The 27,551-nt window shown below is 31.7% G+C and overlaps 5 protein-coding genes across 11 annotated transcripts in view; 2 read left to right on the forward strand and 3 right to left on the reverse strand.

The window, feature by feature from the left end:
- VhaSFD (V-type proton ATPase subunit VhaSFD) overlaps nucleotides 1-11,431 on the reverse strand; it is a 60,939-nt gene extending 49,508 nt beyond the window's left edge. Inside the window, exons 1-3 of one of the 3 annotated variants that reach the window (XM_072529527.1) lie at nucleotides 11,252-11,431; nucleotides 10,842-10,923; nucleotides 6,406-6,595 (exon numbers count right to left, since the gene is read on the reverse strand). In XM_072529527.1, the coding sequence (XP_072385628.1) occupies nucleotides 6,406-6,595; nucleotides 10,842-10,923; nucleotides 11,252-11,327 (348 nt within the window). In that variant the 5' untranslated portion in view covers nucleotides 11,328-11,431. The remainder of the gene's footprint in view (nucleotides 1-6,405; nucleotides 6,596-10,841; nucleotides 10,924-11,251) is intronic. The other 2 variants (XM_072529528.1, XM_072529529.1) reach the window with 2 other exon arrangements.
- A 435-nt stretch (nucleotides 11,432-11,866) lies between these two features.
- LOC140439552 (COX assembly mitochondrial protein homolog) lies at nucleotides 11,867-13,523 on the forward strand. The gene is made up of 2 exons (XM_072529531.1): nucleotides 11,867-13,028; nucleotides 13,151-13,523. Exons 1-2 carry the CDS (start codon nucleotides 12,968-12,970, stop codon nucleotides 13,462-13,464), a joined length of 375 nt encoding a protein of 124 aa, XP_072385632.1. The 5' UTR covers nucleotides 11,867-12,967; the 3' UTR covers nucleotides 13,465-13,523.
- Nucleotides 13,524-14,224: 701 nt separating this feature from the next.
- Tsen2 (tRNA splicing endonuclease subunit 2) lies at nucleotides 14,225-15,429 on the reverse strand. The gene is made up of 2 exons (XM_072529530.1): nucleotides 14,632-15,429; nucleotides 14,225-14,535 (listed from the first exon to the last, which is right to left on the reverse strand). The coding sequence occupies exons 1-2, from the start codon at nucleotides 15,239-15,241 to the stop codon at nucleotides 14,264-14,266; spliced, it is 882 nt and encodes a 293-aa protein (XP_072385631.1). The 5' UTR covers nucleotides 15,242-15,429; the 3' UTR covers nucleotides 14,225-14,263.
- Nucleotides 15,430-16,191: 762 nt separating this feature from the next.
- LOC140438244 (dehydrodolichyl diphosphate synthase complex subunit DHDDS-like) lies at nucleotides 16,192-17,752 on the forward strand. Its single transcript, XM_072527940.1, has 2 exons — nucleotides 16,192-16,648; nucleotides 17,034-17,752. The coding sequence occupies exons 1-2, from the start codon at nucleotides 16,382-16,384 to the stop codon at nucleotides 17,670-17,672; spliced, it is 906 nt and encodes a 301-aa protein (XP_072384041.1). The 5' UTR covers nucleotides 16,192-16,381; the 3' UTR covers nucleotides 17,673-17,752.
- Nucleotides 17,753-23,647: 5,895 nt separating this feature from the next.
- LOC140439553 (sodium-independent sulfate anion transporter) overlaps nucleotides 23,648-27,551 on the reverse strand; it is a 210,724-nt gene continuing 206,820 nt past the window's right edge. For all 5 annotated transcript variants that reach the window (XM_072529535.1, XM_072529533.1, XM_072529534.1 and 2 more), the window contains one exon: nucleotides 23,648-23,753. Coding sequence is in view for 1 of the 5 variants with exons in the window: in XM_072529536.1 (XP_072385637.1) it covers nucleotides 23,746-23,753 (8 nt within the window). In the remaining 4 variants the exon portion in view is untranslated. The remainder of the gene's footprint in view (nucleotides 23,754-27,551) is intronic.

The raw sequence follows: 27,551 nt of genomic DNA on the forward strand, positions 1-27,551 counted from the left end.
AAACAATAATGTCAAACTGTCAGTTTCTGACAAATCAATCATGACCAACTCACAATAATTATTGGTAAACGTTAAAATATCTACCAAATTAATATTTTGATGTAAAAATAAAAATATCTAGAACTGATAACTTTTGGTATAGGAAGTACTTCATAAAATTTGAAGTACGATATTAGTACTTTTCGATAGTGATATAAAATACAGGGTGTTCTATTTAAAATTACCAAGAAAATAATGTACTTGCATTTTGACTTACCCTGTATTTGATTTAACGAATATTATGAAAACGAATATGTTTTATAATTTTTAACAATTATTAAAAAACTATGGTTGCAATGGATCAATATTCCTATACTCCTTTTTAATTATACAGGGAGTTAAACTTGATACGATTTTCAGGTAATATTGGTTATAACTTTTTAAATACCCGGAGTAACATAATAAAACTTTACATTGTTGTTATGTGGAAGTGAAGCAGATTTCAAATTTAAAATAAAATACAGGGTGTTCCGTTTAAAAAAACATAAGTTTGGTATGCCACCATCTTATGGAACACCCTGTAAGATTGTAACTAATTTTAAAATGTGGGAGTTCAAAGCTGCCTACAATTTTTGTCAATACCTTTTTTTTGTAATTTTTACTATAACAGATCTACTGAGCTTCCTCACACTAATCAATCACCCTGTATAATTATAATCTTTTTTTTATAATTTTCCATTTTCGGTAAACTTTAATCTACGTTAAAATTCAGGCAGCCAATTTTTTCGTAAAAAAAGTGACAAAAAAACAAAAGAAAATATAAGACATTATAAACAAAGTAATTCAGCAATACCGTGATCTCAATCTCAATATTTTGCTATACATTGTTGTGTTAAATTTGTTTATTTAGAAATTTACTATCTTAATTATATTTTTGTCGAAAATATACATATGCAAGTTTCCACTATAATTTACAATAAATGTATGTTTTATGAAAGTTCTGTCTGTCTTCGATATTTAATTATTTACACGAGGATTTATTAACTATATGTACCTTTTTTACGTTGAAAATTTATTAATAGATAATATTACTCTGGCCTGGTGTTCTAATTACCTATAACACCACTAAAGAGAAGACCGCTCACTTAAGTTTATGGTTTTATTAAGTAGCCCTGAACCTGTCACTTCAGGGGGTGTCCCAGTTGTATACTCGGCTCCAGTAAAAGATAAAAGCATTTTTGATCTGGACTTGAGAGAGATATCTGAACGACGCTTAGAATATTACTTCATGAACAGATTTTGTTTTTGTACAGAAAGAAACTTTTGAAAGACAGCCCACTGAAATTCACTGTTAGGATTTTCGAGGATGGGCCTTAAGATATATAGAGATACTAGATAGATCTTGTAATTCCATTTTGTAGAATTGTTTACCACAATCAGTACAAAAATAGCGTTTCCATTGATTGAATCATCAATCAAAACAAATAAATGTGGGATAACTCTCCGCTTTCCAAGCGAGTATATTCAAAAATTATGTACCCATTGCTTCTTTTGAGAATATTTTCACAGACTGATGTAAAATTATAACTATGTAGATCCTCTTGAATCATTCCAGTTAAAAAAAATATGGATGTGTGAATTATTTAAATGTTGTTACCACATCAACAAAAGTTCAAATTTTTGGACTAATCTCAAACAATCCACATAATCCATGTAGAATACGGCTTTTTCACACGGTTTTACTGATGGTTTCACAAAATGTTGTTGCAAAATTAAATATCTACAGTGCTGCTATGGTAGACCAATGGGTATCTACTGTGAGGGCAAGCTGATCCTTCAAAGTTCTTTTATTTAAAAAATCCTAAACTTAATAATAATATCGTTATACAATTGAATAAAATAGGTGCCACATAAAAATAATATTGTGTGATCGATTGGGAATCCTTTAGAAGGATCATTAAAACATGGGTACGGAATTATTATCCTAAAAGACAAAAAAAAAACAACGTTGAGGATGAGCTGGCATTAGTCTGGTTGCAACTTTCAAATAGTCGCCTCATCTGAGAAAAACTGCCCGTTAAAAGAAAGTCGCCCGCCCAGGCAAGCAGCTTGGTGGAATAGCTGTCTGATCTAAGAGAAGCAAGACGGCTCTTTAGTATGGCGGAGAATCAGTATGGGAAGTATATAAGGCTAAATTAAAAACCTACATATTATAAGACAATCCTATTCTCTATGGAAAGATCCTGCAAAGAATTCTGTGAAAACATTATAAAAGTGTACCGAACAGTGCCAGAGTTAACATAATTCTTAGAAACCTTAAGTCTATTAAATTGCCCAATGGGAAGTATGCGGACACTGAGAAGAAGGCTCTAGAGTATCTTTTAAGCGATACTTATCTTCCCAGGGTCTGTCCAATTGACTATTAGAAATATGTAATGAATAAACAAATTTTAACCCAACCAGAATTGACTGGCTGACCTCTGAAGAAATCTTTGGTTTTCACAAGGTCAGATAGGCTATTGAAACTTCTGAACCATATAAAACCTCAGGGCCAGATGGTATATTTCCCAGACTACTCCAAGAAGGACTGGAAATAATTATGGACCCCCTGATCCAAATATTTAGAGCTAGCCATGCATTGGGATACATTGCCAAAGCTTAAAGAAAAGCGAGGGTGGCATTTATTCCTTCTTCATCTTCTTCCCCAGTTTTCCTCTTTTCAGGGGTCGTTGTTCCTTAGTCTTCTTCGCCACCCATTTCATCCCTTCTGTACAGTCATTCGATCCTTTCCTGTTTTTATCTACTTCTCTGTTCACTTCTAACAGCTGTATCCTTCGTCCCAGATAGTTTTTATTTCTATGTCTTGACGTGACCAAACCATTGCAGTCTTTGTTCTTGAACTTTTTTATGAGAAAAAAAAGAGGTTTAAATCTTTGTATGTAGGTATATTTAAAAACCCTTAAAAGGGCTACATCAAAAAACACAAACGTTTTCATTTTAAACAACAACATGTACATTTTTTGGTAACATTTTTTTGTAAATAGTTGTACCCTTATATTTTGGTGGCTCAGGCATGTTAACCTGCTTTTTAACCTGATGATGGAATTATTATTCCGAAAACGTTTGTGTTTTTTTATGTAGCCCTTTTAAGGGTTCTTAAATACACCTACATACAAAGATTTAAACCTCTTTTTGTGATACATGGTATACAGCCAGCTGCAGGAATTTATTTTCCTTGTGGATTTTTTATGAGACTGTAGTCACCTCGGCTCTTTCCCTAATCACGTCGTTCTTGATCTGAATTGGAGCACATATTAAAAACATAAGCAACAGGGCTACGCGACTGTTCTGGAAATGCAGACGAGTTGTAGGTAAAACCTGGGGGCTAAAACCAAAGGTAATCTGTTGGTAATCAGTAATACGGCCGACAGTTACAGATGGTTCAGTACTTTGGTGGAAAAAGACACAGGTCTGCCCCCGCAGGAGTTATAGAATTCTGCGGTAGCTTTTATGACCATCCTGAGATTTAAAACAAAAAATAATCGAATTATGTATTGAATAGTCACACAAATACTACTGGGACTATAGTTGAGGAATCCATATTTTAGATGATGAACTCAAATATGATGATACAAGAACTAAACTTCACTGAGAAGATAACACCATTATACCATCAGGAGTCTTTTGGCAGACATTTAATTATAACAAATCTTACAACCTAGGTCAATATACAACTGTGTTCTGGTTGAAGTTTTTGCTTTGGTGTTTTGCATTGATGAAATCATGGACGGAGACCCCAAAGCAAAGAGAATCAGCATTTATACAGATATCCAATCAGCTATTCTGGCCGTAAAGAACCCACTCACCTAATCAAAATGGGTGAAGAACTGCAAAGATCTCCTCAAAAACCTGGCAAAAGACAATAAATTGTCTTTAATATCTCGAATGAACGAGCAGATTTGTTGGTAAAACAAAGCTGAAGAGAAACCTTTTTAAGCCCAGAACCATTGTGTGACATCACCAAAAATTCTACAAGAAACGAGGTTCGGAAGTGGCTGAAAAGGAATTATTAAACAACATGGAGGGTCACTCACTCACATTATCGAAAAAAAAATTCATCAATAGTTCATCAATTCATTCAGTTCATCAATAAACGAGAGATTTAATACAGTCACCGAAATGGTCACTGGAAATTGTTGTTAAGAAAACATCTACACAATGTGCTAAGTCATATGAGGCAGGAATTCACTGGTCAAGTGAGGATTTAACCAGAAGAGATCCTAAAACTACCAATGAGAATCAGGTCAAAAGACTTACTGGAGTTTAATGAAAAAAAAAAACAGGATATAGTACAAAGGTCAAATTTAACGCATCCCTTACTAAAGTTAAGGAATTCAAACCTAGTTGGAATGTTATGGATCAACTCATATGGTACACATTCTTCCTTACTTTAAAATAAAAATTTACATACTCATTATATATATATATATATATATATATATATATATATATATATATATATATATATATATATATATATATATATATATATATATATATATATATATATATATATATATATATATATATATAAAGTAAACGTTAAATAGTGGGTTTTGCAGCAATAAAAAATGAAACGAGTACTCTTTTAAATTTTTATTCCAAGCTTTCGGACATTGGTTATGTCCTTCAGCAGGGAGCTACAAATGTGATGAATAAATTGTTGGCGTTGGTATAATTAATTAAAAAATGTTTCTACTTACAAACTTAATGAGGTTGTATCAACGAAGATGTACTATAATGTTGATAAAATTTATCATAGTCTTTCATCTTTTTTCAATATATAAAAAATATTTTTATGTTTAAAAATTTAAAAAAACTACTATACATCCAAAAACACTTAATTATTCTAAATAAATACATGACATTATTTTGACAAAAAGGAGAACATTTCATTTAGATGACCAATATCCGTTCTATGATTCATTTTTTAATTTGCCAAAATAATAATGCAATGAATCATAGAACGGATATTGGTCATCTAAATGAAACGTTCTCCTATTTGTTACTACTAGATAAATGCAATAATAACACAAACAATAATTTATCAATTGATATTTAAAAGAATTTTGTCAAAATAATGTCATGTATTTATTTAGAATAATTAAGTGTTTTTGGATGTATAGTAGTTTTTTTAAATTTTTAAACATAAAAATATTTTTTATATATTGAAAAAAGATGAAAGACTATGATAAATTTTATTAACATTATAGTACATCTTCGTTGATACAACCTCATTAAGTTTGTAAGTAGAAACATTTTTTAATTAATTATACCAACGCCAACAATTTATTCATCACATTTGTAGCTCCATGATGAAGGACATAACCAATGTCCGAAAGCTTGGAATAAAAATTTAAAAGAGTACTCGTTTCATTTTTTATTGCTGCAAACCCACTATTTAACGTTTACTTCCTTACGTTGTCAGATATATATATATATATATATATATATATATATACATATATATATATATATACATATATATATATATATATATATATATATATATATATATATATATATATATATATATATACCACCATCGCGCAAATATCGCAGTGGTTAAAACAAAGAATAATGCAGCAAAAAAGTGATTGCAAAACAGAGAAAAAATCTTATGCAATAGTACACCATTCGAACACGACAGGCCACCCGTTTAATTTATCAGATGTCAAGATCTTGGATATAGAAAATAACTATAAAAATACTATTTCTCGAAATGTACCACATAAACAAAAAGAAGAAGTCAATTAATTATAAGACAAACACTTGAAAGTTAAATGACGTAAACTATAATATTTTAAAATTCCGATAAACCAAAAAATTCTAACATCTGGTTTGATAATAAAACTCGTTGGGCCTAATAACACGTGTGAAAAAAAAATCAGTGTTGTTAACAATTAACAGTGTGGTGTTACTCGTTCATAGAATACCGTGTGTCGCTCTGATGTAATTTGTGTCATAAGCTAAAATATAGCATTTCGTAAGTTAGAATATTGTGAATGTTAAGTTTTATCTAATTTTTAGTTCATTTAGTAGCATGTACCTGATAATATTGGAAAATTAAATAATCAACAATCAAGTTTCAATTAAGCCGCTGACCGCAGTCCCAACATTTCAACCTGATTCCGTAGTGTTATACAATATAAATACACATGTAAACAAGGTGTCCCAATGAAAATTGGTACAAAAACTCGGACGTTTATATCGGGGGAGGACCAATTTTTAGGCGAAAATAATTCTTGCAACTTTAACCCTGTTCTGGGGGGTTGCAAGACTACATTTATGTGGCACAACAATAGAAAGTTTTTTCGTTACATTTTAAATGATCTTACTGGTAGTAAATATACTTCATTACTTTACCTGTAACATATCATCAACCAAAACTAAAATGTACTGCAGGGTTTGGTCCTTGGATACATGCCCCAAAAGATTCAAGAATGTCTGGGCACATTGGTTTCTGTCGTTTTTCAGAAGAGCTTCCCTTTTTACACTATCGGTAACATCAAAAGCTACTATGAAGTTGTAATCTTCCTGGGAAATCATTTGAGATCTGAAAAAAAATTATTTTATATTTTGTTTAAGGTTTTTACAACATATTTAATAAATATTCTATATTGCATTTGTAGGGAGTAAACAGACCTCACTGGAGAATATTGCGAAAATTAGATGTTTTAGTTTGTTAGATTAGCCACTTTCACATATCTTTTCATGATAAAAGACAGTCTCAGAATGACACTTACCACTTAATTTGAAATTTTCGTGAAATTGGACACATTTTTGTATAAATATTTTTCAACAGATGAATGGTAAATATTTTTTTGGAATGAATGTTCTGAATTAGTGTTTGAAAATTGTCAGTCAATTATTAGAAAATCTGGCAATGTATGTTGAAAAACTGAACATAGTCAGTGTGTAAACTCAGTTAAAAACATTAGAGGTAGAACTTTACTACTTTACTTTCATAGTGGGGACTCTAGATAATCATGCCATACTCTACTACAGACCTCACCAGTGATCAATATAGCATCATAATAGTATCCATACGAAGTTCTTAAACAATCAATTATTATTAATGAATCTAAAACATTTTGAATATTTTAGATGTAATAGCCTTCATATGTGCTTTAAAGTTCGCTATCAAATATAATGTCTAAATATTTTATTAATGAAACTCTAATAATAGCAATGTTATCTATTTTGTATTCGGTAAAGACTGGTGAATCCATCCTAAAAAAGATATTCTATGACAATTAGGAATATTTAGTTCCATAGAATTTAAAACCATCCACTGGTAGAGCTTAGCTAGATCCTCCTGTAAAAATAGAACAGCAACTACAGAATCAATAATTCTGAAGATCTTGATATTTACCATACCTAGTGATCTAGATTACGAAGAATTAGTCTTTGTACACCAGTACACAATAGGCTTGAAGGCTCCATTGCTCAGTACAGTAGATTATGGGAGGGGTCGTTCTTAGAGGTGAGAACCACAAAGAATATAAATATAAACAATAAAAAGGAAACAGGGAAGAGAACAACTCTTAAAAGAAAAAGGGCGCCACTGTTTTAAAATGTTTGAATCCCAAAAAAAAAACAAAATTGGATGTTTACAACACAAAGAGAACAACAAATATTATTAAATAAAAGGTGGTAAAATTCACTATATCAAACTATACTCAAAAATATACACACATCATACATATCGCAAAATAATCACACAAAATATTCAGATATAGTAATTAAATAGCATATCAAAATGTATCATATATACCATAAAATAATCTTGAAGGCAAAAGTCGAACTTGAACTAAATACTTCATCTGCTCAGTGGAAAAAAGCTATTTTGTCTCTGGATGGTCTAAACCAGATAGAACTATTAGGGTGTTCTTTAAGGGGATATTATTCAAACAGGACATGAAAACACTTAAACTAACCCAAATAACAGTTATTTCATACAGAGGATTCACAATACGATTATAAACACAGAATATTTAGATGCATTTCGGTAGAAACTTATAAGGGATTATAAAAGAATATTGTTTCAGTAAGCCATATTTTTGAAACAGTTTTATTACAGTATTACAGTAGGTGCTGTCGGACTAAACTGTAAGTCAGAATACATAATTACAAATTGATCTCCTGGAAAAATATTTACTGAAATTTAAAATGAGGTACCAAATGATTTAAAATTAAATAAAATAGTGAAAGTTGGACAAGATGTAACGACCAGAAACTGCATTCTAAAATTTCATCTATTTAGTTCACATTCCTCCTATATTTTGATACTATATGAAAAGTAAAAGAAAAATTTCAAATTTTTAAAACTTATATTATGTAATTACCCATGATTTATATGATCTTAATCTATTAATATTGAGTTACAAGTCCTTAAGTCTATGAATGTTAATACTAGTTTGTCTTCTTCTGTTTATTTTTTATAATACACAGTTTGTCCAAAAGAAACGGAAACTGTTTTTCTGTTTCTGTTCTAACCAGAAGCATTGAATAAATTTCTGATGGACATCAACAGTAAAGAAGACTCGATCAAATTTACCATGGAAAAAGAAAACAACAATTCACTTCCTTTTCTGGATGTGTTAATCACAAAAGAGGATAGAGGATATGCAACCAAAGTAGAGAAACCTAACTCACACCAACAGTTATTTAAACTACCGCTCAAACCACAACGTAAACATCAAAAAGAGAATGATCAAATCATATGATAGCCCCCAGAACACCTGCTCTAATGAAAATGCATTTCAGGAAGAAAAAAGCCTGATAATGAAGATTTTAACAAAAAATGATGACCTATTGTCATTCATAAGCAAGGAATTTCACAAGATTGGAGAGAGGAAACAACAAAACACCACAAACAGTCCAGAAACATTCACAAAAAGGGATTTAAAAATGACAACAATACTATTTATGTAATGCCATAAGGGCATATCGGAAAACTTAAAATGGTCAGGAAATAAGTACATCACAACAACATTAGAAACAACTGATACACTGAAATATATTCTGTCCAAAACCAAACGTGACAACACACAGTGAATGCAATAATTTCTATGTGGGAAAAACTGCAAGACCACCATGGGTCCGAATAAATGAGCAAAAACCGAGACTTCAACAAATCTAAGATATGTAAACATGCCTGGAACAATGAACACAGAGTACAATGGAAAAATGCATCAATAGTAATGAAAGAAACAGACATGAAGAAAAAAAAATCAGAGAAGCAGCTCTCATCTTACTTAATAATGAAAAATGTGTAGTAAATTTATCAGCAAAATGTAGCAAGCTGGTTGCCAATACTAAAAGAAGAAATCAGCAACAAGGATATACCAACAATAACAGATTAATTGAAAGTCAGACATATCTTCTACAATTATATATAATACATATACAACACACAATACATAAACTTATAATACATAAAACACAAACACAAAATATTTAGAATTTGATATCATCCTGAGGGTAAAAACACCACCTTTAGAATTTTCAACTAAAAGCATGGCTATTAGCCTACCACATTGAGGCCAAAGTAAGTCATCAAGTTAGAAAAACATAACTGATCAAAAACTTTCGATCATAATAATAGCTCACTATTTTTGAAATAACCTTTTTTGAGACCAGTTTCCAGAGTGGAAGTAGAAATGTCAAACAGCAGTTAAAAATGTAATTATTGCAATCAATTGTGACTTAATCCCATATAAATATAAAATTTAAGAAAGAATAATAGTTTGCCCAAAATATATTTATGGACCATCATACAATGTTCAAGGATAGAACATGCCTTCATTTAGGAAGTATTATATAATTATGTGGATGGTAAATTTCTATCTTTTCCTATCCAATTTACTTGTACAAACATAGTATGTATCATACTATGTTTTTTCTCCATAGAGTTCCTGGTTATGTCTTCTTGATTTTGGTCAAATAAAATATGTTATGTGCACATTTGTCATATAGCAGCATATATTTTTAGCGACCACAGTTTACAGTATAATGCTAAGAGTCATATAATGTCTTTTATACAAAAATTTGGTTTCTAAACTTATCATAATAGTAAAACTTTGAAATATCCAAAAGGTGTGCATAGCAGATATTGGTTTGATAATGATGATATGCATTCTATACTTTATAGACAATTCACAGTAACATGACTGCCTACAGTAAGCAATACAAAGGCTTACAAGACAATTTTGCATAATATTCTATTTATAAATGAATGCATGGCTTGAAAATTATACTTCGAATTAAGTTTCTGATGGCCAATACTATTCCTGAAGTATTATTTAAAACCAAATTGTTTATTATTGTCTGCTGTGTTTCCATTTTAATCTGATATCTATATTCACACCCACATATTTAATTTGATTTTGAAACGGAAAACTTTTACATCACATAAAATACTAATGAAAAAAATGCCCAAAACCCCCACTTTTAACTAATTATCTTTTAAATAATAAAACTGGCAAAAGATGTTACATAGTTGCTGTAAGAAATAGTTTACCTACAGAATTGTTTAATAAAATTGTGTATAGTTATGACTTTAACAATACGGAAAATAATAATAATAAACATTATTTGAGGTTACCAGGGCACAGCCTATAACCTATTTTACTGTTTTATACATCCAATCCATCAAATCCATCCTGCAAATATTCAATCTAGTTTGATATAGTAATGGCGAACAATGAAAATTCGATTGTTCTATAATTATCTTTTAGTCTTGAACTTATTACAAAGGATTAATTATTTATCAAAATATCTCACTGATTGGTACTTACTGGAAATACGATTGCCAGTTTACATGTTGATTTCTTATATCTGTAGCTCTTTGCTGCAATACACTTGTGGCAGCCAACATATCTGGAACAATCATGATAGTTAAAATTCAGTTTACTTCAATTTTGCGAAAATATTTTTGGATCGAGGTATAAAATATATGACGGATCGAAATGTTGGTGGTCACTGGTACAATAAACCAAACAAAATCAAAATATTTTGTTGTCACGTGAGCTATTACACCCGTATTCTGTTTTTTGTATTATTTAAATTGTCACATGAATTATGTCAAAAATTAAACACAGTTTAATTTTTGAAGTTATTTCTGATAATTTTAATTTTAATAAATTTAAAAAAAAAACTATATTATTTCTGCAGAATTTTATAAATTAAATTTTAGTTAAATAGGTACCTGTTTTATCATCGTCCAAAGACGACATTATATCCTGTATTTTAGGATTTGCTCCCGCAACTAAATTGGATGCCATTTTTTTAAATTAAAATTACAACCCTTTAAAAGAACACCTAAAAATTAATTCTGACCCAACTCCCAACTGGAAGTCTTGTGATATAAATTTTGACACTAATGTAAAATATTGATTAGATCAGTTTTGCCAACTTCCTGTCATCTCATCATATTGTCTATGATATCTGTCTCACCCACAGACCACTAATAACTCTGTGGTCTCACCAGCATAGACATAAGTATAGCAAGATTCATATAAAATTCAAATGGTTATCCAAAAATAAAAATATTACCTAAAGATAGCTTTACATCTAGGCCATGCAAGTCATAGATAAATATATAGTATATACAGGATATCTCTTACCTAGTAATCTGTTTACATCAGAGCTATTTCTGTGCCATTTTGAGAATTTGAGTTGAGATACCACTTAACCACTTTCATTGTTGTGAACAGAAAAAACAACATATAAAATTAACTTTAGATATTTCACTTGGAAATTTCAGTCTAGAATTAAATATTTTCAAATTTAAATCACAAATCATTACATTTAATAAATAACAGTTACACTAACTATGGTCTGTTTTTTAACCAGGAGGAGTAATTCAAATTTTCCGCGCTGTAATGCTTGTTTGTAATTGGTCCAACCGCAGGCAAGTTTACTCCACTAAATTATGACATGTTGACACTAATGACATTTGTGAAATTTTAAAATTCAATATTTAAGTATATCGACGATTTTTTTGTATTTTCTGCGTTATTCCTTACATTTTTAGATATTTCGTTTGTATTTATATAAAAAACAGTTCTTTTCAGAACTATTTCGCGACATATTAGTGTTATTAAGATAACAATGTGGATTCGATGCCAAGTACTAGTGGTAATTATTCCTCTACACCTAAAAAATGTCGGGTAGATTTGGGTCATATATCTTCAAATGAGAAACAAAACATGATTTGCTTATACATTATAAACATGTATAAATAAACAAATCAAAATTGATAATTCTGGAATGAAAATAACAGCCACGCTAGCAAAAATAAAACAGGCAACAGGTTAGTTTTGCAGAATAGTTATTGTTAAAATCAAGATTTACTAAAGTAATGCTTATTTTATTAGCACATTACTTTAGCTTGTATTGGAATATAAGCAGACTTCAACAGTAGTATTGTAAAATTCCATTGGATTTTAGATACCATTTTATCACGAATATATCGCTTTCGTATACGTTCTTTTTACGATTTTCTTCTTTAATGTGATAAATAAACTCTAAAAATTCTTCAACTTTTTCATAACAGTCCAACATTTTTTTATTGTAATTAGAAATACTAAATAATATATATTGGAAGTGAATTCGAAAAATTATTATTCAAACCCAAAAAAGAAGATGTATTTGGTGACTTTTCTAGTAACTTTCTTGGGTGTGAATCTGTCTTTTTAGTTTACTCCTCCTGGTTAAAAAACAGAGTATAGTAAAGATTACCATATTATTATACATAGTACATTATTATAGAAGCCATAGGAGTTTTGTAATTTTCTAGCAAAACCTGCCTGTAAACACAAACCTTAGAAGACCATAGTTTGTGTTTAATTAATGTCAAAAGTGAAAATTAATTTTAACCAAAAACAATTTTAAATATATTTTTATGTAAAAAATAGTTAAAATGAGTACTACTCGTCCTACTAGTGTGTACGAGAAGTATAAATGCGGTCCACATGGCTTGGGTACTATATTTGTTTTATTTTTTTTTTACATCAGACTTAACCAAAATGCAATGATTCTTTTGAAATAAAACTGCTAAACAATTGATGTTCTCTCAGTTTTTTATTGCTTTAACATATTTCAGGTGATCCAGATGATCTCTCCTTAAGGAAGGTAGAAATAGAAGTAATGGTTCCTAAAAAGATGAGGGAAATAGCAAGAGTAGAGAAATGCTTTAAAGAAGTAGCTGAGTTTTCTACTTGTGGTAAAAATGCAGGCCTTTTAATGGTTTTTAAATGTAGAGGAGAAAATGACAAACTTAGGAGTTGTTTAACAAAGTGGTATGAAGATGAAGAATTTAAAGATAGGTGTAGAAAGGAGTATCTACAGGAAAGATCTGAGTATAGAAGAACTGGTATAACAACAAAAGAGAAACAAAGAATTGCAAATATGATGTAAAAACTATAATAGGTATCATTAGTTATTGTATTTTTTAAAATAAAATATGTTTTAGATTGTTTGTTGTAATATTATTAGTTCATGAACAATTACACTAAATTTCTGCCATTTAATTGATTCCAATAAAGACATCTTAAAACTCTTAATTGCGCTGAAGTTTAGAACTTTAAATAAGTTGTATACTTTGCTATTTATACTGTTATGATTTTTTCTATTTATCTGAATGCTGTATACACTGAATCCAGTCCCAGAATGTTTGCCATTTGTAGAACTCATTTTATGTAATGTGTAATAATATGTAAAACGATGAAAAAAAAGATATAAATATTATGTATTTATTTATAAATGTAAAACAGCAAAACTTTGCTCATATTTTAAAGACAACTAAATTGTTAGAAATTTTTGTTTCAATTAACGATTCTGTCAAAATTTTCCGTAGCTCAATGAATCAACTATAGGTTGTCAGAGACTTATTTCATTGTCTAAAGAAATATATGGTTTTTGTTTCCATTATGAAGCAAGTCTGTTTTTAGCAAAAAAACTTTAAAAGGTTACTGCTTTTCAATAACTTTTTAAGCATTTTTTTTAATAAACTTCAATTTAAATTTTACCAAAAAATTTAGATATTACCTATATTTATTATATAGATTCCATCCACACCATAAGAACACAAAAACAGAATGTGTCTTTCTGTGTATTCCCAGCAACAAATTTACTTCGTTTGCATTCAAAACAGATAATGGGAAAAGTATACAACAAGCATTAAAAAATATTTAATATGCTTTTATAAAGATATTTATTAATCATGATTTGTCTTACGTTTAAACAAAATTTCTTTTATTGTTACATTTTGTAAATTGTCATAGGATATACAGTTATTTTCATCTAGTATTACATGACAAATCATGAGCTGTTTACCCGCAGTTTGGCATAATCTATTTAAGCATAATAATGAAGTGTTTTCCAAAGGATGTCTGCACAATTCTTGAATTCTTTGTAGTTTGTTGTTCAAAACATCAACTACCACCACATAAGAAGCATGGTAGAACATAGGCCCTTGTTTATATAACACTGGAATAGAAAATTTGATTAGTATTGATTGCATATTTATAATGTTATATCTATAGCTTATAACAATATATGTTAAGGAATTTTTTATATACATACCAAAATCACCTCCAAATTTAATTCCTGGTTTCACTACCCAATTCTTTGCTCGAAAATAGTTATATACTGCATAATTATAAGGAAAGTATAAATCAGTACCTGTAAATAAAGACCACAATTTTTCAGAGTTCAAAACACAAGACTTATGGGAAATTTCTAGCACTTCCACACAATGTGAGAGAAAAAATGATTCCTCTAACCCTAAAAAAACTACTTCTTCTAATCCAGATGTATCTTTCATATACTTAGGTTCAAGTTCATTAAAATATTCTTCATATTCTCCATCTGAATCTGGTACTACAAATACATCCTTTTCTTTACTCTGGTTAGCTTGTCCCCAATACTGTCGTATTTGATACTGACGGTGCCTCAGAATACTATTTCGATCATTATTGTTGAATTGTGGGTAACTTCTTGAAAAATTCCCTTTGCCAAAATATCCCATACCAACTACATTTTTATTATCTTCAGTTTCATCTATTTTTACAGAGAAACCATTAAATGTAGCTTTTATCTTGTATATTTCATTATCTTCTGTAAAAATGATTGGAAATTCTAAACCTGGAGACAGCTTGCAATGTTTTTGGGCTCTTGGACTATCATGTTCCATTATTTTAGAATGTACATAATTGTATTGACTATTTTAACTTTCAAAAAAGTTTCTAGTACAATTGAAATTAATTTCAATACTTTTTATATTTCAATTTTTTTAATTAACACAATTTCGTTTTCCTTACATTTTAAATAATAAATATATGATATAGATTGGTTAGTTTAGTACTAAACTCCATTCGCTTAGCTCGGGTATATTTTGACAGATTCATTGTCGGAAACCTACAACACAACAATTCCTACTTCTCAGTATTAATAGCTCAAGTATCCTGCTATTACAGACTTCTTTCTTTAAAAAAAGAAGAATTATTCTAAATAGTCGAAGTGTATACTAAACCCATCAAATTTTGGGTAGTATATATTTAAAAAATATATATTTAGTTGTTATAATTTAACACAACTATTTATTATATGGTGCAGATAAATAAATATTGATTGTCGGTAATTTGCAAAGTTCTATTTTATTTACTATTTAGTTTGTTTACTATTAATATTGGCTACGAGTACGTGTGCTTGGTTGTATAGTAATTTCCAGCCACTTTTAGTCTGTCAAAAAGTAACTAACTTCCCAAAAAAATAATTACTAAATTCACTAGACAGTTCGGACTGGGATTAGCGAACCGAGTTTATCAATACTAATACTAAATTCTTCTGTTCTGTTTGAAAAGTTAAAAGTAGTCTCTTACTTAAAATGTTTTAATCAATTGATTGTGTTCAACAATCGATCAAACAACAATTGTTTCTATGTGTCTATGCTGTGCTTATGTGCTTTATGCTGTGACCATGACCACATCATAACAGTCCAGTCACGGATAAAAGATAAAAATTCATTGCTAACCTTGCACAGAATAATAAACAATTATTATTTATTCTGTGGTATTGGCGAGGGCGATGAGGCACGAAATTTATCTGTCACTATCAAGACGTCAAGGTCAAGATAATGACATATAAAAATTTTAGGTTAGATCATTGATCATTATCTTTTTTGTCCTATGTATTATTAATATTATCCATATATCCATTACTTCAAGTATAGTAATGTAAGTATTGATGATGATGTTATCACTGTTATCCGTTTCGTATATGTGTTAATCTATCAACGTGTTATTGGACTATATGACTATATTAGATTTCTAACATGTCTTGGTTAGGTCAAAACAATTTAACTAGCTTCCAAAAGTTTTGTATCAAAGTTTTGAAATATGGACCTGTGCCACAACACATTGCAATTATCATGGATGGTAATAGAAGATTTGCAAAGAAGACAAATGTTCAGAAAGCAGAAGGCCATTCCAAAGGTTTTGAAAAACTTGCTGAATGTTTAAATTGGTGCCGAGAGCTGGGTATAAGAGAAGTAACTGTGTATGCATTCAGTATTGAAAATTTTAAAAGGTCACAAGATGAGGTAAGCATATTTGAGTTTTACTAATGAGAATTGAATTAAAAAAACCATATCCATAATCCATAGAGATCATATCCTATTACTACATTAGTTCCAAAAAGACTGATATAGCTGCTTTACCAGGAGTACTTTTGCAAAATATTCTGGGGAAATATAAAATGTATATTGTTTTACTCTAGTTCAGTAGTTATTCTATTAAAAATGCTTATTGTCTTCAGTCAAAGTCTGATTGTTTTAGCTTTCATTTTTCAGTAATTATCTTTGATTTATTTATTTGATGTAGTGAAAAATTTAAATGTTATATTCATATAAATTTGAAATTTTATGAAGTGTGATTATTTATGTGGCATAATTATAAATAATTTTTATAATTTTGATATGTTTTAAGGTAGACCACCTAATGCAATTGGCCAAAGAAAAATTCCAAAAACTATTTGAAGAAAAAGATAGGTTGATGCAAGAAGGTATTTGTATAAGAGTAATTGGTGACTTATCTTTACTCTCTGATGATTTAAGAAAACTAGTTGCAGAAGCTACTCTTCTTACCAAAGATAACAATAGATCCATATTAAATGTAGCATTTTCGTATGTTTCCAGGGAAGAAATAACTCATAGCATCAAAACAATTGTTAAAGGTGTGGAGGAGGGTTATATAGAAAACAATGATATTTCTGAAGAATTGATTTCAAGTTGTTTATATACCTATTTGAGTTCCAGTCCTGATATCTTAATACGAACATCAGGAGAGGTTAGATTAAGTGATTTTTTGCTTTGGCAGATATCACAGAGAACAGAAATTTGTTTCACTGATGTCTTATGGCCAGAATTTTCAATTTGGAATTTACTAGGAATCATCTTTAAATACCAGAGAATGGTGAGAAATAATGTACTCCATGATGAGGGAAATAATACATTCCAAGATGATATAAATAAACCCACTGATGAATGTCGTCCAAGAATAGAAAATTTTAGTAGAGAAATGGAAATTAAAAGGAGAAAACAACTGGAAATATATGCAGATGCATAAAAATTGCAATTATTTATGATAGGTATCTTTAAGTACAAAAATAAAACAAATATTTAGAAAATAAAGATTATATTAAACTATTATTTGTATAATTTTTGGACTAACTATATTTTCATAATTCAGCTGTATTACGCTTGTGATATTTATGTGCTTATGTGTTTTCTCTATAATGGGATTTATTAGTGTTTTTAAGTCTATGTGATTTAAAAATGGTTAAACTAATAATAGCAGTTAATAAAAAGGGAAAGAAAAATTAAGTTTAACATGTTATCCTTATATTTTTTTCTATAGGTTTTTTTGTTATCACCCCCATTTTCTCTGCTATTTTTCAATTTGATGATTGCCCCATTCCTAATACTTTATTTTATGTCAAGAATTGTATATGTCAATTTTGTCTTATTTTTGTGTTTTTTATTCACTTTATTTCTTCACTGTATAAACATTATTATTGTAGGTAGTTGTATATGTTTCGGTTTGAAAATGTCTGACTCTATTTAATTGTCAAAGATTGGCCCACTGAGTGATACTCCATGTTACCATTATAATGTATGTTCCAAAACTTTTTCCTGCTAAATTTCCTGATTTTGCTGCTTTTTTTATTTTCCTATCAACAGTCTTTTGAGAATTTATTATGAAGCCATTTGGATTGTGTTGTGGTGTTATCATGATGTAAAGTTTGTTTAGCAGAAAATGGTTCACTTCAATTAGTGCAGTTGTAAATATTATTAAATTTATCTCACTTGGCCCATTGTTAAGACCGGTCTGGAGCGATAAGCAAACGAGGTAGACAGAGTTGGTCTTTTGACAATTAACACTGACTAGACGGTACTCCCATAATAAAGCAAAGGATCCACAAAATTTACAATAATTACGACAACAAAAACAAAAAAACGGATGTAAAATATATTGCTTTGCCTTATATACCCGAAATTAATGTTTTCAAATGAGTTTTAAAATAAATTAAATCTATTTTAATTTCTAAGAATATAGAAAAATAAACATTAATAATAATTTGTGGTTCTGAAAACAACTGTTTTTTTTTAATTGTAACATTTGTAGATTTGATGACAGTATCACTTCACACATAGTTCTGTTTCGCTATTGCTATCCTCATCTAAATTAATTATGATCGGTTCAATTATATTATAATCAACATGAACATATGAATTTTCTTTACTTATTACTTGTCGGACTGAATTTCTCCAACTACTTGGAAGAATATCATTGACACATTTTTTTATTAACTCTACAACAGTGTAACATTTTTTTTATAATTAAAATAGTAAATGCTTTTTTAATCCCTTTACCCCTGTTGCTTCGCTTACTCTTATCAAATTTTATTGGAACCTACGGACTATCACGGGTTTCTCAAAGTACGGATGGTCGTATTCATCAAAAGAAAGGCAATATTCATTATTTTATGACAGAGTTTTGTTGACTTTCTTGGTTTCAGGCGGGTCGTTTTTGATAACTTTGGTAAATGAAGTCGTAAAAGCTCTTTATAGTGATTTTCTGAAAGGTTCTATCCTGTCTCACAGTTCCCAACTAGAACCTTTCTATATTCGGGTATCCTCCTAGAAATGGAAACAGCTTGGCCTGCCATTTTGAAGTGGGGGTTATCCCACCTTTTTTTGGAAAGCTTGGTAAATTTTGAGAGGAAGAAAATCACTCTGGGCAGGGCAGTCTTCGAGTAAAGATGCTTGCTTATCTTACCATTCTCTGTGAATTTTTTAAGTGTGTATTAGATTAACTATTGTTATAAGTACCTTTATTTTAATTAACTTCAGTGCTTGATACTAGTAAAGTGTAGTAGAATCAGTGAAATAGTGCAGCAGTCATCGAGATTTATTGTAATAATTCAATTATCTGGGCGAATAACATTGTAATAATATTAGCCCATCCTGGACGAATCTGCGTCCACCATTTCTTCACCTGTAGTTAAGGTTAACTACCGATTTAGCAATTCAATTAGAAGAACAGTTAATATTTTCAAACGAACTTTCAATCAGTTATTAAGAACTTCTCACAAATAATAATTACAAACTTTCAGTATTCAGTAAGGACAGTTATTAATTAAACTAAAAGCAGTGCGAGACAGACAGTTAACTTACAACCAAGTGCGGGTTGGTTTTATTTTTATAATACAGAATTCTTGTAATCTTTTGGTATTCTTTTGAATTTAAATTTAATTAATTTTGTTTTATTGGCTATAATTGCTATCCACTGTTAAATGTACTGTACCCGTTATCTCGAGATAAGCCCATAAATAGCGAAGAGAGATTTCTTTAATCAGCTTTAGTTGAATTTTTTTTAAATATTACCAGACTCTCTTCGCCGATAATTTAATTTGTGCATGACTTTATTGTATATGTAAAGGTATTTTTTGATCACAATACTGGTTATTTCCATATGTATACAACCATTTATTAATTGATGGTGCATTTTTTTAACTTGTGTTTATTCAGCCGCCTATATATAATTGTGTTGTTGAATATATTGTTTTGTTTTCCCCATGAATTATTTCTCGACTCCTAATAAGTTTCCTGATAAAATAACACCTCTGAATATTTGCTTATTACATTAAAATATACCGTCGACCAGGAGAAAGATTAGGCTGATTAAGTTTCGCAGATAAGTAGGTGGATGGTGTCCACCTAATATATTTATTATTTGTTTATGTAGTGTGTTGACAAAATTTATTTAATAATTAACTGTTGATATCTTTCCTCGAATTTCGTCTCAGGACCTAAATATCTTTCCTTATCTCTTTTCGTTTCTTAACTTTCCCCGTGAACCCCAAAAAGTTAAGTGGCGCCCTTTTTCTATCTTTTCTTATCTTTGGTAATTTTACCCATCTATATTTTTGTTTATTTCTGTATCTTTTCTAATATATCTTATCCTGTCCTATCTTTACTTATTTCGTCCGTTGGACCCATTCCCGGTTCCAAAAGCTAGTTTCGAACCCACGACTCGCTCTCCACCAACCATCTGGCTGTCGTCCGCAGTGTTTCCATTGGTGACCTTTCTAGCACCATCCAAAAAAGGTTTCCGAGGTTACAACAGTACTACTTCACGTTGGAGAAATATTTTGTGACCTCGCGTTAGACTTCAATTCGTGCCACATATGTTCTATGGGATTAAACATACAATAATAGGGTGGAAGCCGCAGCACTGTATGTCACATTTCCTCTGCCAATGTATGACAAACATATACTTTTTTTTATAGAAAATGCCTTTAAAACTTCTAAAAGCTCTTGTTTGGTGTAACATTCTTCAAAATACATATCATTCGTCTCCATGTAATTTTGAATTTCCAATTTAGAAGTATTCGAGTTTGGAGCCTTACTTAGTTGGCGACTGTGATAGCTTCCATTGTCAATTACTATCACGCACTTCTGAGGAATGTTTGGCATAAGATTATTTTTGAACCATTCTTCAAAAAGTTCTGCTGTTGTATCTTCATGGTAGTAGACGCAGGAGTCTTTAATATTCTTTGGAGAAAGCCACAGGGCATTTGGAACTCAACCATTTTCTGATTCAGCATGTAAAATCGTTATTCTTTTCCCTTTATTTGACGGAGCTTTTGTCTTACATTTATCGGAGGAATCGACAAATCCTTTAGGTCGCTTTGAATGTGTGTCAAACCATATCTCGTCGAGGTAAATTATCGGACGATTTTCAGAACGGAATTTTCTTATCGAAGTTATATAATCATAATCTATGAGATTCCATAATTACTTGTCTTTTGTCAATTATACGATAAAGCCCATACTTTTCAAAATTTTCCATAAGCTGGTGAGGCTACAGCTTATTTGGATTTCGTCAACATTGAGCCGTTGCTTCAGAGCTCTTAATGTAGGTATGCGTTGCTCTTCGTACATGGTATAGACTTTTCGACGTATCAAGTCCTTATCAGCTTCGTGCATACATTTGGCGGAACTGGAATCTTTACGTTTTTTTTCTTGTTTCTATGGGATTTGATGTATTACCAAACAGTAAGGTTTGCATGGTTATGGTTATGGTAGATCGGGGCAGGACCCATTTATGAGCCCTTCAGATACTTAGACCTCATAAGAAGGGTCCATTGTATCACTTCTATCATATGGAATAGGCCCATAAGGACCTAGTCTTTGGTGTTTCTGGGGCCCAGGCTGCTCCGGGTTTCAATATCTGCAGTAATCAGCAGGGGTTCTAAGTCTGAGCTCTTCCTGCCGTTCTGCACCTCAAATCCTTTAGTAAACTTGTGGCCTCACAGAAAGCCATAACTCTCTTTAAGGGTAACTTACTCATTTGGCTCAGTTGCATAAAGATCGATCCCACGATCTGCCACCTCTGGTAGGCCAGTGTCGGGCACTTCCAGAGGACATGTGAGAAGGTTTCCTCCTCCTCATCATTACAAAGACTATGGTTGGATAGACCACACCGTGGGCTATCCGACAATCCAAGCAGATGAAGGTACCGCCTGAGTCTACAGTGGCCGGTAAGCATACTGACCAATAGAGAGCACTTTCTGCGGTCTAGAAGGAGGAGTTTGGATTTAAGACTTTTTTATGACCCCACTATTTGGAGCCTTGCCTGTCTCATACCTCCACAATTGGCCCAGGAGTACTGGAACCTCCGCAGAAGAAGCTCTTTGAGACTACTCCGACCAGTACTGAAGGGCCCTCCAATTACGGGTTCAAGTCCCACCGGCAGAGTGAATGAGCCCTGTCGTGCCAGAGCGTCAGCCTGTTCGTTCCATTCCACGCCTGTGTGTACCAGTACCCATACCCAGTTATCCCTATCGGTCCGCGCAACATTAGCAAGTGCTCTTTTGCACTTAAGAACCAGCTTACAGCTGACTTTGGGCGCTTTCAAAATCCTTAGCGCTGCCTGACTGTCAGAGCAGATAGAGGTGGTCCTGCCTGAGCAAGCCTTATCTATTATCTCCTGAGCACATACCAGGATCGCAAAGGTCTCGGTCTGAAAGACTGAGGCATGGAAGCCGAGAGCCCGGCCAGATTCAAATCCGATTCCGCTCCCATATACTCCGGCACCTGCTCGCTCGTCTATTCTGGACCCATCCGTGAACCAGGCGAGCCCACTTCGACGGATCAGTGCAGGCTATATTGCTTCCGATCTAGCACACGCTACACCCTGTAGACAAGGTAATGCAGGGCCGTCTCACAGGACTTCCCAGCCTGAAAGGATGAAAGACTGATTGGTCGAACGGATTTAGCAAGATTCTCTGAACAAGAAAATTCCTAATTTTATTCCTCAAGTCCTGAAAATGTGATTTAATACCTCTATTCAGTAAATCTAATAGAAGTATATGTGACATGACACCTTTATCACTAAAATATCTTTTTAACTGTAAATTTTTAAAAATAGCACTATCTCATTTTTGACAAAATATGGCAGGACACCTTTATACACTTATGTCTTCATTTGTTAAGAGGCATCCCGTCGCTCCTGCAGGGTACAAAGTTCTCACGTTCCATGATCCAAATCGAATATCCTTTTTTCGTTTGCCAGATCGTCTACATAAGGTCAGTCAGGTTTGTGTTTTTTCAGCTCTCGTAAGAATTTTCTTTTTTCGGTTGCATGAAGCCAACAATACATTTTGCCATAAGTATTATTTTAACATTTTTGAACAGCTTTAGGCAAGATTTTCTTCTTTTTCTTTTATTAATATTAAATTTCATTCTTAATGTACAATAAATGTGATTAGTTAATATCTGTCAAACTCATTTTTCAGATTTGAATTCAAGATAACACGTTCCTACACCTGAGAGACAAAACTAGTCGAAGCCTAAAACAATTAGCACCCAATGTTATAGCTGTTGATTCCACTGTTATATACTGGTAGTTATATTGTTACACATTACTGGGCAATATTTTGTGTTTTATTGACCTTTCTTCTCAATGCCTTAAGTGATTCCAACAATTGGATTAATTTAATTTTTAAGTCAAATTATTTAACTAAAACTACAAACTTTATAAAAAATTTTATTAAACAAAATAAATTTATTTATTACTAAAATATGTTTAAATAATTAATATTTAAATAAAACAATACTTGACTTTGAGCGGTTTAGGAAGCTGAAACAGAAATAAATGAAGTTAGTTATATATCTTTCCTATAAATTAATTAGAAAATATTGTTAGTATAAAGAAAAATATGTAAGAAATTTGTAAAGCTGATAATAGTCGGTTTTTTTACATGATAGTGAGCTGTTTAAACTGCAAATATTACTAATTTTAAAATTTGGAGCTTAAACGTCCTGGTCATTAAAATTGGTTGAGAAATAGCCAAATGTTAAGCTTCGTTATTATTTCTTCTAGCGATGGAAATGCATAAAGAAAAATTTTAGTCAAAATATACAGGGGAGATTAATATACAAAATAGATTAATATACGTTAAGAAACTCAAAGGACTTCCTTCCTTTAAAAACATGGTAAAAACGACAATATAATGTTTGAATGCATCAGTAATGACACATGCGTGAAAACAATCAACATGTCGGTTTAGATACTTTACTGGCCAAAATAAGAGAAAGACAAGTTTCTAAAATTAAGAGGACTAGCCTTTGGAAACTGTTGAGAGATTTAGGATTTATCATCCTCCCATCGCTTTCTCTGTCTTCATCTTTGCATTCAACAGTTTTTTGGGAAGCGTGTTTTCTTCCATCCTAAATATTATGGCCTGCAATTGAAGATATCGTAGGCAGACAGACTGAGATATATGTGGTTCTGTATACCTATATATTATATATTTCCTAATTGTACTTAATTCGCCACGTGTTGTGTTCATTTATAAAGCCTAGTATTCGTCTCAGTACCTTTTTTTTCAAAGATGTCTAAGCGGTTTACAGATTTTTGAGTAAACACCCAAGTTGCACATTCATAGCTCACTATCGGTCGGATTATGGTCTTGTAGACTCGTATGTCAGTTCTTTGATGTACATCTCGTGATTTAAATATCGTGCTCATAGCAAAGTATGCCGTATTGGCTAGGATGATTCTTCTGCTAAGCTCTGTATCATCAATGTCCTTTGTGATGTTGACTCCTAAATAGATAAAGTTATCTACTTTTTTTAAGTTGTCAACTGTCAGATAGGGTCGTGTACTGGGTCGTGAGTTTGTACTAGGATTTTAGTCTTTTTTTTTGTTTATTGACAAGCCTATTTGTTTAGCATGTGATTTAAGTTCCGTAGACGTATTCTTACCTATTGCTTTGGTTCTGCTCGTGATATTTTTATGTCATCTGCATATGCTGCCAGTTGGACTGATTTATTGATAAGTGTGTTGTTTCTACCTTCAATTTTTTCTTACTAAGTATTCCATTGCTAAATTAAACAATGTTGGTGCCAGCACATCACCCTGTTTTCATCTTTGTGTTATTTGAAATGGGTCTGTCATCTCATGTTGTATCTGTAACGGAGCCACTGTGTCCATCATCGTCATTCGGATGAGCCTAACTAATTTAGAGGGTATTTCAAATTCACTTAATATTTTGTATAACTGTGCCCTGTTTATTGAGTTATATGCCTGTTTAAAGTCGACGAAAATATTATAGACATCTATGTCATGTTCCCAGGCTTTGCTTAAGACCTGCTTAACCGCAAGTAGTTGGTCGATTGGTTGATCTGCCCTGCCTAAATCCTGCTTGACGTTCTCCGATGATCTTATGTGCGAGGGTTTGTTGTCTGGTTAAGTATACTGGTAAATATTTTATATCCACAACACAGCAAGGAGATTCCCCTATAGTTTTAACAGAGCAGCTTATCGCCCTTTTTATGGAGTGGGCAGATGATACTCTTATTTCTCTCTTTTGACATTTTCTCTTGTCTCCATATTCTGTGTATGACCTTATATATCCTTTTCGTTATGTCCGTTCCTCCTAAATTAAACAATTCTGCGGGTATTCCATCACATACAGGGGCCTTGTTATTTTTCTGCAGTTTAATTGCCCTTGCAACCTCTTTTATCGTTGGTGTTTTTTTTTTGTTATTTCATTCTCTTCATTTTCTGTCTCTTCCAATAGCTCATGTTCTGTGAATTCAACCTCATCATTGTGAGAGTTTTCGGTTAGTAGTTTTTCAAAATATGTTTTCCAAGTTTCTTTAATTTCATTAGTGTTCCTGGTTATTTGACCGTTTCCATTCCTGCACAGTTTAGTTTTTGGTTTGTCGTTGTTTACTTTGTTTGATAAATTTATACGCATTCTGTGTTTTGTCTTCTCTAAATTGTTTGTTTATGTGTTTTCTCTTTTTTTGTCTACACATTTTATCAGCTATTCGTCTTTTGTTTTAAAATACCATTTTTCTTTCTCTAGTTCGTCTAGTAAAATATATTCTATGTGCTTCCTTTCGTTCTTCAATTGTTCAATTGCCGGCTTACACTCATCATCAAACCATTGGTCATTTGTCCATTTTTTTTGTTCCTAGCATCGATGTTGCTGCAGTTAATGTGGTTCTACTTATTAGGTTTCACTGGTCTTCTAATGATCTCTCTACTTTTCTTCATATTCAGTCAACTTCCTCTTTATTTCTTCTTCAAATTTCTTTTGAGTTTCGGGTCTTTTCAGTTTTCCCAGATATAGAATTTCCTTTCTTGGTTGATTCTCTTTTGCCTGTTGACTGATCCTACATCTGAAGTGTACCTGAACTGGTAGGTGATCTGAGCCGCAGCATGCACCTCATCTGCTTTTTACAATCAGAATGCTTGTTGCTCATCGCTTATCTATCAAGACGTGGTCTATTTGGTTCACAACATCCCCTCCAGGGGATATCCAGGTACCTTTGTTTAAGTGTTTGTGGGGAAATATGGTAGAACTTACGATCATATTTTTACTAGCTGCAAAGTCAATAAGATATTAGATCAAATAAAAGGCAGATATCGAGCACAGTTTATTAATTAGATCTTGCCCAAGTACTTTCGCTTTCTAGAGCATCTTCAGGGGCATCTGAAATAAGCCAAGAAACGTTTTTTTTAACTGAAGAAAAATTAATTACCTAAATTAAAATAGGTTTAAATTTCAAAATTTAAATCTATTTTTAAAAACTTTATTGCAGCTTCACCTCGTAGGGGGTCCAGCTCGGCTGTTTAGACTTCCTGCACTGAGTAGTGAGTATACCCATTAAGAATTTATTAATTTCATACTTTGATCAACATTACTATTTTATTCTTCAATAATTTACAAAACTAGTTTGCTCAGGTTCAATTGATCTATAGTTGGCGTTAATTTCACTCTCCATACCTCTGCGTAATTTAGATACACCAATACCCCAGTTGAATATTTCAACATCTCCCACTGTTGGTCAGTTGGCCTTGAGTAACGCTTCTCCCATTGACTGTGGGTTTAAATGAACTACTTGGATTATACCCCATTTATACACTCTGCTTTCAATTTTGATTTTTAATTATTAGTATTTTAATTTAATAGTTAGATTTCTTCTTTTCTACAGTATTGATAGTGCTTGGTAGACCCTTTTATTGTGGTCAACCACCCACTGTGTAACAGATTGTTTAGTCTATTTCTTGCATTCATACTTTACGTCCACTTCAGTTGCCCTCAAACTAACACCCTAATTATTATAGCCAGGTTTGAGTGTGAGATTTGGATTATGCAACCTACTTAAAATATTCTATATAATTTAATATTTCATCAGCTGATTTCCTATAATAGTGTCAGTTGGACCTTTGGTCAATGCTTCATCAATCAGCCAATCCCGTCCACTGCTGGACATAGGCCTCCCTCAGTTCTTTCCAGTGTTCTCTACACTGGGCCGCTTGTAGCCAGTTTCCCGCTACTCTTTTTATGTCGTCGGTCCATCTAGTCGGTGGTCGTCCTCGGCTTCTTTTATAATTTCTGGGCCTCCATTCCATAATTCGTCT

Source organism: Diabrotica undecimpunctata, chromosome 4 (genome assembly GCF_040954645.1).
Source record: "Diabrotica undecimpunctata isolate CICGRU chromosome 4, icDiaUnde3, whole genome shotgun sequence".
Classification (NCBI taxonomy): domain Eukaryota; kingdom Metazoa; phylum Arthropoda; class Insecta; order Coleoptera; family Chrysomelidae; genus Diabrotica; species Diabrotica undecimpunctata.

Bases quoted from the DNA above. Each gene is read 5' to 3' on its own strand.
- LOC140439552 (XM_072529531.1), top strand. From the start codon at position 12,968: ATGAGTACTACTCGTCCTACTAGTGTGTACGAGAAGTATAAATGCGGT. The intron at 13,029-13,150 runs GTACTATATTTG...AACATATTTCAG, and splicing joins ATGCGGTCCACATGGCTTGG to GTGATCCAGATGATCTCTCC.
- Tsen2 (XM_072529530.1), bottom strand. From the start codon at position 15,241: ATGGAACATGATAGTCCAAGAGCCCAAAAACATTGCAAGCTGTCTCCA. The intron at 14,536-14,631 runs GTATGTATATAA...TTTCTATTCCAG, and splicing joins TAAATTTGGAGGTGATTTTG to TGTTATATAAACAAGGGCCT.
- LOC140438244 (XM_072527940.1), top strand. From the start codon at position 16,382: ATGTCTTGGTTAGGTCAAAACAATTTAACTAGCTTCCAAAAGTTTTGT. The intron at 16,649-17,033 runs GTAAGCATATTT...ATATGTTTTAAG, and splicing joins TTAAAAGGTCACAAGATGAG to GTAGACCACCTAATGCAATT.